Source organism: Emydura macquarii, unplaced genomic scaffold, assembly GCF_026122565.2.
Source record: "Emydura macquarii macquarii isolate MOO-44397 ecotype Brisbane River unplaced genomic scaffold, CSIRO-AGI_Emac_v2 contig_2199, whole genome shotgun sequence".
Classification (NCBI taxonomy): Eukaryota; Metazoa; Chordata; order Testudines; family Chelidae; genus Emydura; species Emydura macquarii.
In genome coordinates, this window is record NW_027132336.1 from 3,414,037 (window position 1) to 3,428,182 (window position 14,146).

Consider the following 14,146-nt stretch of genomic DNA (forward strand, 5'->3'; position numbering starts at 1 on the left):
ATTTGGGACTCTGTATTCATAGAACCTTTTTCTCTCTCTTGCCATGTTATTCCACTTCCTTCCTTCAGCAGGGAAAATGAAATCATGAATTGTTAGCAGCAGTCATTTTGATCTGTAGCAGGGGATCAACACTCTGACATTGAAACACACTACATTGTCACGTTGACTGACACCGTGTAATGATGCAAGACACTTAAATGACCAAATTCTGGCTCCCTGCTAAAATAAGTAAAGTAATACACACTGTAGTCATGTGTCAGCCTTCCCTTCCCCTCTGGCTCAGAGGGAGGCTGCACTGCCTCACTATGTCACCGTCTCTTGACAAGGGCGGAATTAGCTAATGAGCCATGAGGGGTACTCTGGCCCTCTGGCAGGACAGAACAGCTGCGCAGTTTATAACCCTGGCCCCTAGGTAGGGTTGGGTAAGTGCACTGTCGATAGCTCCTGGCCCTCAGGCAGGGCAGAGCAGGGCAAATACACATTCTAAGCCCAGGCCCTGAAGCAGATTCAGGCAAGTGAGCAGTCAAAAGCCCAGGTCCTCCGGCAGGGTCTGGCAAAGGAGCAGTTTAAAGCTATAGCCCTGCAAATCTGCAGATATAAAGCAGATATCTGCATCCGCAGATGTGGATAGCCGCAGATCATTTTTTGGTGGGTGGTGGATCGGATGCGGATCTCGAAGGCGAGGAAGCAGCTGTCTGCAGCTCATAGCCTTTGAATCTGTTTCCCTGCCTTTGAGATCCAGGGATGGCAGCTGGCTGCCAATCATCTGTTCCACTCCTTCTCCTGCTGGCCACTGATCAGCTGTTCCATGGGCAGCAGAGCCCCACAGAACAGCTGATTGGCGGCCGGCAGGGGGCCCCAAGGAAGAGGTCTTCCAATCAATCAGCTGCTCCACAGGGCTCCCCTGCACGCCAATCAGCTGTATGGCAGCTGCCTGGAGGGGTTTGAGGTGCGTGCAGGTGCGGATGCTGGGGTGCGTGCAGGTGCGGATGACTACACTGCAGATGGTGGCAGGCGGTAAGATGAATGGGGCGGATGCAGATCGGATGCGGATACACATTTGTGTATCGACGCAGGGCTCTATCTAAAGTCCAGGCCCTCAGGCAGGGACAGGTAAGGAAGCAGTCTATAGCCTGGGGTCTTGGCTCAAGTAGACGATGGGCAAACACAGGCCTTTTGGCCAATGGTGGGGTGCTGCAGGAGTGGAGTGGCAGAGGTTAGGGGGACGTGGCCCTCCCGACTTCACCACATCCCAGCACCAGGCCCTAACAGTGGGTGAGTGTTCTGCCATTGGGTCAGTGTGGAATCCAAGAATAATGCGCTGACTGGGGTGGAGGCCCCAACAAAGCCGAAATGCAGTTGGCCACTCTGGGCTACTGCCTACCCTCTCATAGGGGTGTACTTTGGTCCACAGAGCATCCCCAGTTACCCTGAGGTAGGCGGCCAGCAGCAGTCCTGGTGGTTCCCCTGCAAGATCAGGCTCCCCAGTGGGCAGGGTGTCTCTGGGCCCGTTGGAAAAGGCAGCGGCCTGAAACAAGCCAGATGTGTCTGTCTCCCTTGCTGTCTTAGCCCCAACTGAGCGGGAGTTCCTAACTTGTCCCATGCACTCACTTTCGGTGGGAGGGGTCAGGTTGGTTTGGCTGCGCCCATTTGAATAGGGAGGGTGGCTCTTCCCCCTCTGGCTCAGAGGGAGGCCACACCACCTCACTATAACCCCTAAGTGAAGCTGGAAAAGTTACTGCCATTTATCACAGTAGTTTCCCCATCTGCAATAAACATAGTGAAACTGTATAATCAAAGTTCATTGTTGATGGATTTCCTCCTGTTATTTGCATGTCTAATGAAACTTGACTATGAACAGTAGGAATTCAATATCTAGATCCTACTTACTACAAACACATACTGAAGAAAATATATTTATATACCAAAAAACACTCCCCCCAGACAATATTTTGAAGAACCAAAACTTTGTCCCTTCTATGGCCAATTGTTCAGTTTTCCTATTTGAGTCTTGGCACAGTCTTCATTGAAGACAAAGCAAGCAGCTTAGCAGACACACATACCATACATCAAGAAATTCTTGCAATTAAAATTTCCTGGTGGAACAACAAGATCATTGATGACTGTGTAAAATCCTTTTACTTTGCAATATCATCTCTGTGACCCTAGACAAGATTTGACTAGATGAGGCTGGTGTATCCGCTAACATTTTTATGAGCCTTAGCCTTCTTTTTGACTACAGGGAAACCTTGTCACATTTGCAAAAGGTTTTTGGATGTATTAGACAGAATTCTACAGCATAAACAGCTGAAACTCCTTTGTACCCACAAATATAGCTGTGAATTAAAAGGAAATTGCGGGTAATTGTAGGCTAATAAGCATGATATAAGCAGCTGTCCAACTTTGCTTTGAAATCCCATTTACAGTTTACTTGTACTTGTTCTACCTAAACAAGGAGCTAGTTGAACTAGGCACAGATTAACATACTCAAGTCAGAGGTTTGGTAATCACAGTTACCATTAAGCAATTTTATGGTGTCTGGGCAGGATTAAAAGCTGCCACCTGAGAATGCACCTGCACAGAGGGCCTCCCCAGCTATGTGGAGCTGGCATAAGGACTCTATATCAACCCTTCTCCCAAGCCCCTGGGATAGAAAATATGGAAAGTGAATTGGACTATGACTGTTCTCTGCTCACCAGGGCATACAGAGTCTGCTCTAATTCACACCTGGGGCTGGGTAGGCTCATGCACAGCCCGAAAGTATGGGGAGCACAAAGGTAGCTTAAAGCCACTTTTGCCTTATCCTTCCCTCCTTGCCCTAAATGCAGAAGAGGAATAAATGAGAATCAGGCCTCAGCTGTGCAACCATGTACATGTGTTTTGTCTCTTTAGGGCTTATCAGCATGGCAACCTGGTTTCATGTTATACAGCCGAGTGCAGTCAAGCACTCAGAAGGCTATGGGCCGTTGGTGTGCTCATTTGTGTGCCAATAATTGGAATGTTCTTCCACTTCACATATCAGTGCTGATTTCCAAACTGTGCCAACAATTCCAGTAGTTAAAGGAACATGTGGGGTATACATTTGGGTTAATGAGGAAATTCCACCTGACTTAAAGAATGCCAATATTGTGACCATTTTTAAGAAAGGGGACAAGTCAATGTGCGGAAATTATCAAGGTATTGCCCTCCTCTTGAATCCTGTTGAACCGTCTCCTCCCTCTTGCTGAAGACATCCTTCTGGAATCCCTTTGTGGTTTCAGACCATCTTGGGGCACCAGCAACAAGATTTTTGTTCCACAACAGATCCAAGAGAAGTGTAGAGAACAACACCAGCCATTGTTTATGGCATTTGTTGACCTAACCAAGGCCTTTGATTCCATCAATCATGAAGCGTTATGGAAGGTGCTGTCTAGGTTTTGTTGTCCATTGAAAGTTCATTCGTGTTCCCAGGCTACTTCATGATGGAATGACTGCCATCGTCCTCTGTAATGGTTTAGAAACAGAACCATTCACCATCCATACTGGTGATATGCAGAGCAGTGTTATTGCCCAACCCTTTTCTCCATCTATCTTGCCGTAATCTTGATTTTTTTTTGTGACTGCCTTTCCCCTGGAATTGGGATTGAGTATTGCATGGATGGCCAGATTTTCAATCTGTGACATCTTTATTCCAAAACTAAGGTCACAAGGACTGTTATTACTGACCTTCAGTATGCTGATGACTGTGCTGTCGTTGCACACACCAAGGCTGATTTGCAATCTACCCTAGATCTCTTCTCAGGTGCCTACCACACCCTAGGACTCTCCCTCAACATTGGGAAGACTAAGGTGCTCCACCAGCCTGCCCCAGCATAAGTTGATCACCTTCTCCCAAAACTTGTAATTGACAGTGAACCCCTGGAAAACATTGTATTTCCTTTACCTTGATAGCCACATCTCCCAGGCAAGCAATCTTGATGTGGAGATTGTGCATAGGATCCGTTGTGCCAGGGCATCCTTCAGAAAATTGCGCCGTCGTGTCTTTATTGACAGAGATCTACGGACGGAAACTAAGATCCTGGTCTACAATGCAGTAGTCATCCCCACTCTTCTGGGCTATTCATTGTGTACAGATGTCTGATACTCATCTTCCGAAGCAAGTCCTCTTTTCTCAACTTAGTCATGGTAAGAGGACCTGCAGGAGACAGAGGAAACGCTACAAGGACACTCTGAAAGTATATCTTAAGAAGGGAGGCATTGACCCCACAAATTGGGAAGAGCTGGCTGATAATAGACTGCAATGGCATCACATCATATATCAAACCTCAACCCATTTTGAAAGGAATCGCCTTGCTTAGAGTCTGAGAAAAGACAGAGGAGGAAGGAAAGTATACAGCATCCTGGCCAGCAGTTGTGCTGTCTTCAAGCAACCACCGGTCACATATTTGGAAAAATCTGTACAGCACAAATTGGACTCCTCAGCCATCTTAAGTCTCATAAGTGACTTTGCCCCTGACAGACATCATCTTCATATCGAGGGATAAACAAAGACACCTAGTTAATTTCTCAAGTGTTTTATAAGCATTCATATAGTTGCATTTGTAATGGATGCCAGTTTCCAATCCAGTAAAACTAAAGGCTGATACCCTAGTAGTTTCTCAGGCTTTGCTTTCTGTTTTGTTTGATATAATTATATGCTTGCTTTTTTGTGCTGGTGTCTTTCTATTTGAAAATTATATTAAATTCTATTTGAAAATTATATTAAAAGTAAGTTGCTTGATTTAGGACCCAGTTAAACTGAATGACAAAAACTAAGAGCACATTTTAAAGCAAAGCTTAGTCATCACACCTTAGCTGATTAGTACTAGCTTTTAATATAATGTGATTTAAGATTAAATGTGCTAAGGACATGTAATTTCATGTTGCACATAGCAATATCTCATGAATATCAGCTATCTGACTCATTCTTCAATCTCATAATTAATTATTTCTTTAGGAGCAATCCTCTTGGGTGGGATCCATACAACCTGAGCAATGAATCAAACTGATTTGAGATAATGCACAGCTTAGGCTCTGTACAGCAGGATTAATACACAAAGTCAATAGTTTGTTCAGATGAAATGCAAGCTGCAGAAAAGTGCCCATCATCTGCAAATAGGTTAGCAGTCTTACCGTAGTAATAGAAATGCCATCAGACTTGCACACTTGCTGATAATGCTGCTAAGTACATGCCTGAGAACAATGTTCTTGGTACACTTCACCAACACTAGTGGGTTGTGTATGTAGATTGCCAGGGAGCTGTGAGAAAGTCATGTCACATCTAGTTTCTTATATAACTATTTAAACTTTAAATATCTTTGATTGTAAGATAAGGTCTCCTTCAAATTAAAGTATTTTTTCATACTGTCATCATGAGCCTGAATAAAACCACTGCCTGCAAACAAGTGTTGTTTAATTTGGGTTCTATCATCTTTGGCATGACAGTCTGAAAACGCTTTCCAAAAACAGCAGCTAAGAAAACGAATTGAACTTGACCTTATCCACAGTATTAGAACTATTTTAGATCGAAAACAACGCAAATATTACATTTTAAAGGAACCCTGCATAAACCAAAATGCAGAGGCTACTTATCTAGCACAGTAAAGCTTCTTTGAGTAGAAAGCATGGAACAACATTCTTGGTAGTATATGAGCTCTGGAAAGCAGTAACTCTTGGGGTTGCTTGCATACTCCCTCAGAGCACTGAAAATTCAGAGCCAGGAATTTATAAGGAGCCATGACCCCAGCTCTATTTCATTTCCCTTACTTTTAATCAGAATCCACTCTAGAGATACCAGACAATTGGGCGATACAGACCTGTGCTATCAATTGACTTGAACTACAGCCACTAAATAACAGCCTTTCTTTCTCCTTTGAGTATTGTCAGCATAGATCCCTACTCTTTGGAGATTAACTTGTAGTAACAAACCCAGTCAGAGAGGGAACCAGTTAAATAAAGATTGCAGGGCTGCTTTTTGGAACTGAGCATCAGAATTGGAAGCTAAATCAATAACATGAATTGAACTTCAAGTAGCGGCCTTCCATACCTCAACGATAGAAACATTTCTAAGACATGAAGAAGCAGCTACTTTGGGCCTGACTAAATATGTCTTAAGACTCTAAGCCATTGACACATGACAAGCTGGTACACAAATTAAATATGGCAAGGATTAAAATATCAAACAAAACCCAAAAAGAAAAGATTAACATTAATAGCAGTAAAATAATAGCAACTAGCTATGTAGTCAGGATACAATAAAATGAAAGATGTGTATGTGTGTGTCCCATGAGCATTGCTTTATTTGTAAACTGTTTTAGTTTAGATTTTAAGCTCTTTAGGGCAGGGACCGCCTTCTGCATTTATGAAGCACCTACCAGAGCTGTGAGCACTAATAATAAATACAATGTAGACAATCTTTAAGATATTTCTCATTGATCTATCCCCATGCTATAAATAACTGAGGTGAATTATGAAAAGATATAGTTCTCTAAGATGTCTAACTTCTAAGATATACAGTTTATTCTCTCCAGATAGTGAACGAGATTAAAGGAAGGATATTGTGAGGTTAATGTATTCATAGAATCATACAAAGATAGGACTGGAAGAGACCTTGAGAGGTCTTATAGTCCATCCCTTGCATTTATGACAGGACTAAGTATTTCTAGACCAACCCTAACAGGTGTTTGTCTAACCTGTTCTTAAAAAAAACTTCAATGATGGAGATTCCACAACTTCCCTGGCCAATTTATTCCAGTGCTTAACTACCCTGACAGTTAGGAAGTTTTTCCTAATGTCCAACCTAAACCATCCTTGTTGCAATTTAAGCTCATTGCTTCTTGTCCTATCTTCAGAGGTTAAGGAGAACAGTTTTTCTCCCTGCTCCTTGTGATAGCCTTTTGTGTACTTGAAAACTGTTATGTCCCCCTAAGTCTTCTCTTCTCCAGACTAAACAAATGCAATTTTTCCAATCTTCCCTCACAGCTCATGTTTTCTAGACTTTTAATCATTTTTGTTTCTCTTCTCTGAACTTTCTCCAATTTGTTCACATTTTTCCTGAAAAGTGGTGCCCAGAACTGGACACAATACTCCAGCTGAGGCCTAATCAGCGCAAAGTAGAGTAGGAGAACTTCTTATGTCTTGCTTACAGCACTCTTGCTAATACATCCCAGAATGATGTTTGCTTTTTTTGCAACCATGTTTCACTGTTGACTCATATTTAGCTTATGATCCACTATGACCCCAAGATCCCTTTCCACAGTACTCCTTAGGCAGTCATTTCCCATTTTGTATGTGTGCAACTGATTGTTCCTTCCTAAGTGGAATACTTTGCATTTGTCCTTATTGAATTTCATCTTATTTACTTCAGATCAGTTTGTCCAGATCATTTTGAATTTTAATCCTATCCTCCAAAGCACCCGCAACCCCTCGCTGCTTGGTATCGTCCACAAACTTCATAAGTGTACTCTCTATGCCATTAAATCATTGATGAAGATATTGAACAGAACCGGAAGCAGGACTGATCCTGGCGGGACCACACTAGATGCCTTTCCAGCTTGACTGTGAACCACTGATAATTACTCTCTGGGAATGGTTTTCCAACCAGTTATGCATCCACCTTATAGTAGCTCCATCTAGGTTGTATTCGGACTACTAGAAGACCTCCTGAGGTCCCTTTCAACCCTAATCTTCTATGATTCTTTGATTTCCCCACTTTGCTTATGAGAAGGTCATGCAAGACAGTATCAAAAGCCTTATTAATATCAAGATATACCACATCTACTGCTTTCTCCCTATCCACAAGGCTTGTTATCCTGTCAGAGAAAGCTATCAGGTTGGTTTGACATAATTTGTTCTTCACAAATCCATGCTGACTGTTACTTATCACCTTATTATCTTCTAGGTGTTTTCAAATGGATTGCTTAATTATTTGCTCCATTATCTTTCTGGCTACTGAAGTTAAGCCGACTAGTCTGTAATTCTCCAGGTTGTCCTTATTACCCTTTTTTTTAAAGATTGGCACTATATTTGCCCTTTTCCAGTCCTCTGGAATCTCTTCTGTCTTCCAGGACTTTTCAAAGATAATCACTAATGGCTCAGATATCTCCTCAGTCAGCTCCTTGAGCATTCTAGGATATATTTCATCAGGTCCTGGTGAAGTGAAGACAACTAATGAATCTAAGTAATTGTTAACTTGTTCTCTCCCTATTTTAGCCTCTGATCCTACCTCATTTTCACTGTCATTCACTATGTTAGACATCCAGTCGCTACTACCCTTTTCGGTGAAAACTGAAACAAAAAAGTCATTTAGCATTTCTATCAAGGCCACATTTTCTGTTATTAATTTTCCCCCTCATTGAGTAATGAGCCTACTCTGTCTTTGGTCTTCCTCTTGCTTCTAATGTATTTGTAGAATGTTTTCTTGTTACCCCTTACGTTTCTAGTTAGTTTAATCTTGTTTTGTGTCTTGGCCTTTCTAATTTTGTCCTTACCTACTTGGTTTATTTGTTTATATTCATCCTTTGTAATTTGACCTAGTTTCCACTTTTTGTAGAACTCTTTTTTTAGATTCTGATAATTGAAGATCTTCTTAAGTCAGGGCGGTCCCTTACTACACTTCCTATCTTTCCTACGTAGTGCGATATTTTGCTGTTGTGCTCGTAAAATTATCTCTTTGAAAAACTTTTTTTCCTGTTAGACTTGCTTTCCATTGGATCCTACCTTCAAACTCCTTGAGTTTGCTAAAGTTTGCCTTCTTGGAATCCATTATCTTTATTATACTGTTTTCCCTACCATTCCTTAGAATCATAAACTCTACTATTCATGATTACTTTAATCCAAACTGCCATCCACTTTCAAATTCTCAACTTCTTCCTCCCTATTTGTCAAAATCAAATCTAGAACAGCCTCTCACCTACTAGCTTTCTCCACCTTCTGAAATAAAAAATGGTCTTCATTACATTCCAAGAACTTGTTGGATAATCTGTGCCCTGCCATGTTATTTTTCCAACAGATTTCTGGGTTTCTGAAGTCCCCCATCACCACCAAGTCCTGTGCTTTGGATGATTTTGTTAGTTGTTTAAAAAAAAAGCCTCATCCACCTCTTCTTCCTGCTTAAGTGGTCTGTAGTAGACCCCCTCCCATGACATCATCCTTGATTTTTACCCCTTTAATCCTTACCCAGAGATTTTCAACAAGTCTCTTCTATTTCCATCTCAGCCTCAGTTCAAGTGTATACATTTTTAACATATAAGGCAACACCTCCTCCCTCTTTTCCCTGCCTGTCCTTCCTGAGCAAGCTATGCCTTTGTATGCCAATATTCCAGTCCTACATATTATTCCACAAGTCTCTTTGATGCCAAGTATGTCATAGTTGTATTTATTAACTAGCATTTCAAGTTCTTCCTGTTTATTTCCCATATTTCTCGCATTAGTATACAGACATCTAAGATACTGATTTGATTTCCCCTGTTTGTTCTCTCTTGTCTCCCCCTTACCCCTACTAAAATAGCCTAATGGTTTGGTGGAAATGAGAAACCACTTCAGTTTGCTATCTAAGATTATTATAATGATTTGGAATTGATTCTGATTAACTAGAAAGTGATTGTTGTGGAGTCAGAGCTGCTGTTCCAGATACGTGATTTTGGGTCTCAGTATTTGGTGCTCAGAATCTATGCACCACCAAAAGCCTGTATCAGTATGCTAAGGATACTTTACAACTTTATATTCAAATTGAGTAATTTGTTAAATGTGATATAAATTAATTTGAACAGCAAGATTGAAATCCTGCCCTCACTGAAGTCTATGACAGTACTCCTATAAAATGGAGTCAGTATTTCACCCCAAATCTTTCATTCCTTCAAATAACAAGATATTAGCAAAGATGTAATGTTCTAAACATCTCCATGCTATTTTAAACTAACTTTAACGCAGCTGCTCTTCCAAGTGCTGCTCTGAACGAGGAAATCTGCTCCAGCTTGTGTAGAAGAAGTTGTTCCTTGGCTTGTTTTTCATGTATTATCTGGTCTCTCTTCTCCTCTTCTGCTTTCTTCTGTGCTTCTTTCAGTAAAACTAGACGTTCACGTAGTTCCACTATTGACATTTCACCACTGAAGCCATAGCCAGCAGTCTAAAGAAATATAGATCAGTGAGTGGAAAGAAAATATTTTGATCATGTTCCAACTTACATTGATGTCAATGGGAGTTCTGACTTAAGTTAAGCAGAATTTGCCCCTAACGTATTTACAAGTTACCTTCAATGGCATAGAAATTATTTTCAGAGATGTATCATAGTACACGAGGCTAAGATGTGCAATACAACTTTTCACAGAATAAGTCTCATTTAGGAAACAAACTGAACTATCAACAAATATAAAAGACCAGTTTTATCTGGCCAGAAATGATTCCAGATATCACAACATCCAGTTTTAATAAGAAGTAAAAAAGTTAACAGCTTTATTTTAAATTTGGAAAAGTGTGAAGTCTGTAAAACCAGAAGGGAATATATACTGAATAAATAATGAGAGCATTTGTTTGCTAGTATCTGTTTTGTCACTTCTGTGGAATAGTAATCTAGTTGCAGATTATGGCCGGATCTGTGAAATATTGAGCACCTGCTGAAGTTAATAGGAATTAACAATGCTCTGCCCCGGCAAGATCAGACCTTAATGTCTAAAGCCAACATTTTCAAATCTGAGTGCCTAAAGTTAGGCAGTGAATTGTGAATTTAGGATCCCAAGGAGAAGCAACCAGAGTTTCAGAAGTGCTGAAGTAGCTGTAGATGGTCAGCACCTCTGAAAGTCAGGCCACTTCTAAACAGAACTTTAGAGGTCTGAAATTTTTAGCCCACTACCAAAGCGATATGAGAGCAGCAAAATTATCTGATGTTCAGGAATAGGACCCCCTCACATATTTATAGGATCACCCCTGCTATTGTACATCAAAGACTTCTGAAATTCAAACATCAAAATTATGTAATCATCACACTGAGTTTCTACGCAATCTCTCTTCCAAAAGAACATTGCTGGATCTCCATACCATGTGCACCAGTCCCTCCATCCTGTACCAATCAGTGTGTATATGTGTGTCTATATATACACACACACAAACACAGGCTTCTGAGTAGTTTCCTTTCCAAAACTGCATCATTTTCTACTATTTTTGTCTATTTTGATGCATTTTAATTTTCACATCTCAGGATGCACATCTTTGAACTATCCTCTCCTCTTCTGTTTTACCCAGTCAGTAACAACATGAAATGAAAAGGAAACGCATTAATACAGGATGGAGATGCTGGTGGTGGTGTGTGAACATGGGAGGGAGACCGAGCAAAATCCTTTTTTGGAAGAAGATTTGCTCAGAAGCTCAATGTGGTGACTGAATTTCAGAAATCTTTGTGGGGTCCTGTAAATATATGAAGGGGCTCCTTTTCCTGCACAGAAGATAACACTGTTCATGCAACTGGAGTGCCACCAAGTGGACAGCTGGATAAGTTAAAGATTATAAAAGCAAGTTAGAATTTCATGGAATCAAATTCTATTTCATCTAGTTTGAAAGTGTATTTTTACAAAAAAAAAAAAAAAAAGCAGGAAAAGCAAGTAAAATGTACTAACTCAAATTGGAGTCACATCTTACGCACTACTAGGAAATTGTTATGTAAACCCAAGAGTTCTCATTCATTTCCACATATATCTGGTTGTAATTTGAGTGGCCAGCTCACTTTTAGCAAACTTAAACTTAGCAAGGGCTTCAACCTATGGCTTGATTTGGAATGAGTATTTCAAGTATGACTTCAAACCTGTTGTGTTCACCTGCTATTTGAATTGCCTCTCAGGAATGTGTTAGATAGGAAAACCTATTTAAAGCCAAATTCTGCCCTGGGATACAAATGGGATTCCAATGGGAGCTGTATGTGAGAAGCTGACTGCAGAAATTTGCCCACTGTCACTAGCAATGAAATGAACTAGGCCTATAAATGAGAAAGTATTGGAATTCCCATCTCTTTCATTTTCATGAACCAGACACTGAGCATTGCTCTACAGAACAAGGAGCAACAGTCTCAAGTTGCAGTGGGGGAGGTCTAAGTTGGACATTAGGAAAAAAAGTTTTTCACTAGGAGGATGGTGAAGCACTGGAATGGGTTACCTAGGGAGATGGTGGAATCTCCATTTTTAGAGGGTTTTAAGCTGCGGCTTGACAACACCCTGGCTGGGATGATTTAGCTGAGGTTAGTCCTGCTTTGAGCAGGGGGTTGGACTAGATGACCTCCTGAGGTCCCTTCCAACTCTATGATTTTATGATTGAGAAAGCTCTGTAATTCCAAGCCCTGACTACATTAAAGAACTGCGCCTTTGCACCATTGCTGCTCAGACTGGTTCAGTCACAACAGTGTAAGTTGCAATGTGAGCACACAACAGAGCTGTTTAGGATCCACAAAGTGCACTGCGTGCATTCACAGCACTCCCTTTGAACACTGCAGGACTTGTGGATTATTGACTCTTTCCCACATCCCCATGGCATAGGTATACAACCTCCTGGACAGAATGTCTATTTGTACTTGTTCACATTTTTGGCTTGTTCCATTGTCTGCTTTAAATAGCTTCATCCTGCACGAAGATCTCTGTATGCACTGTGACGAGCAGGGTCTATGCTCTAGGTGGATACTACCTTTGACTGGTAGTGCTCCAAGGGAGAAGGAAGTTGACTTTATTCTTTTTTTTCCGCCCTGTTATTTTTTTCAGATACAATGGGTTTCTCTCTTTTTGTGTGTGTGTGTGTTCTTATTTTGTTGGGTTTATACTTTGCTTTGTAGCTGATCCCAGTTTCAGTCTCTTGTGTTTCCCTTTAAGGTCCCAAGTGACATCACCCAGCCAGTTCTCCCTTCCTTTTCCCGCTCCTAAGGCAGTGTCCCCCAGAGGGAATTAATAGCTCCTTTGGGAAGCAGGGGAGAAAATGGGATGTGGGAGGAGACACATAAGTGGATTTTGGAGAGTATGGTGAAGTAAGATGGTGTATTTGTCTGGGGATTTAAAGAGATGGTGAGGAGTAGCCATGCTACTAATGACTAAGGTCCGTTTGCTGCTTTTAGATCTCAGGAGATACCGCTAAGGCAACATATGGACTGCTGCGCCAGTCACCCCCCTCCATGGAAAGAACAGCATCTCTCTGTTGGTTTCTGCTGACTAACTATTAGCAATGTTTTCTTTTTGTTTTTCAGCTGACTCCCCTTGGAAGAAAGGAAAAACTAAAAAAAAGCAGTGAACTGTGAAGGTAGATAAAATCTAGGGGCTCTACTTGGCAGTCTCTTAAGAGACATGTTATGGGTTGAAATCCTGTTCCCACTAGACTTAATGGCAAAATTCCCATTGACTTCAATGGGGTTAATATTTAATCTGTGCTCATGATGTTCACATGTCTGTGTGAAATGTACACATGAGTCTAAAACAATGCTTTTTCCTTATGAGCTTACCTGGGTTAAGTCAACAAACTTGTTCCTAAAGAATGGCAGAGATTCTATAGCTTTTATCTGTTGAATCAATTCATATCTTTTCCTAAGCTTCTCTTCCTCTTCTTCCAAAGCTTGATGAAGAAGTTTGCGGCTCTCTTCAGAAACTTCCTGAACTGAGAGAAAACAAATAACCCATGTTAGCTGCATGTCTGATGTGGCAATACCTCTGGAGATGAATTCTTGTACATGTGTGAATAATGACGATAATACTGATTTGAATATACTTCAGAGAACAACCCTTCCCTAATGGGAAGGATGAGTAGAGAAACTAATAATTACTCTCCATCTCTAATATTTGTGATTCTATGAGCCTGACATACACAGAATTGAAATATAAAGTAGTTTATACTTACAGTTGGATACAATTAGTATTTAATAATTTATTTTCTAGTTTAGACTCCAGACACCAACAAGTAGGAAAATGCATAGTTTCATTTACTTAAAGTACAGACCTTGTACAGCATCAAATATTCATAGCCTTCCAAGCAGCATGTACTCTGGAAAGCTATGGATTCTGGTGGCTTTATCCACCTCTCTAGGATAAAGACTGGCTTACTCAATGTGACCCAAGAACTTCTTGGTGCCAACTGGCAGAGGGCACAGGAGGAGAATAGAGTTTTACAG

General features: G+C 41.0%; 1 protein-coding gene across 1 annotated transcript in view; it reads right to left on the reverse strand.

Moving 5' to 3' along the window:
- CFAP99 (cilia and flagella associated protein 99) overlaps nucleotides 1-14,146 on the reverse strand; it is an 89,010-nt gene that overhangs the window by 12,960 nt on the left and 61,904 nt on the right. Inside the window, exons 13-14 of the mRNA XM_067558864.1 lie at nucleotides 13,484-13,635; nucleotides 9,939-10,144 (exon numbers count right to left, since the gene is read on the reverse strand). Coding sequence (XP_067414965.1) covers nucleotides 9,939-10,144; nucleotides 13,484-13,635 — 358 coding nt within the window. The remainder of the gene's footprint in view (nucleotides 1-9,938; nucleotides 10,145-13,483; nucleotides 13,636-14,146) is intronic.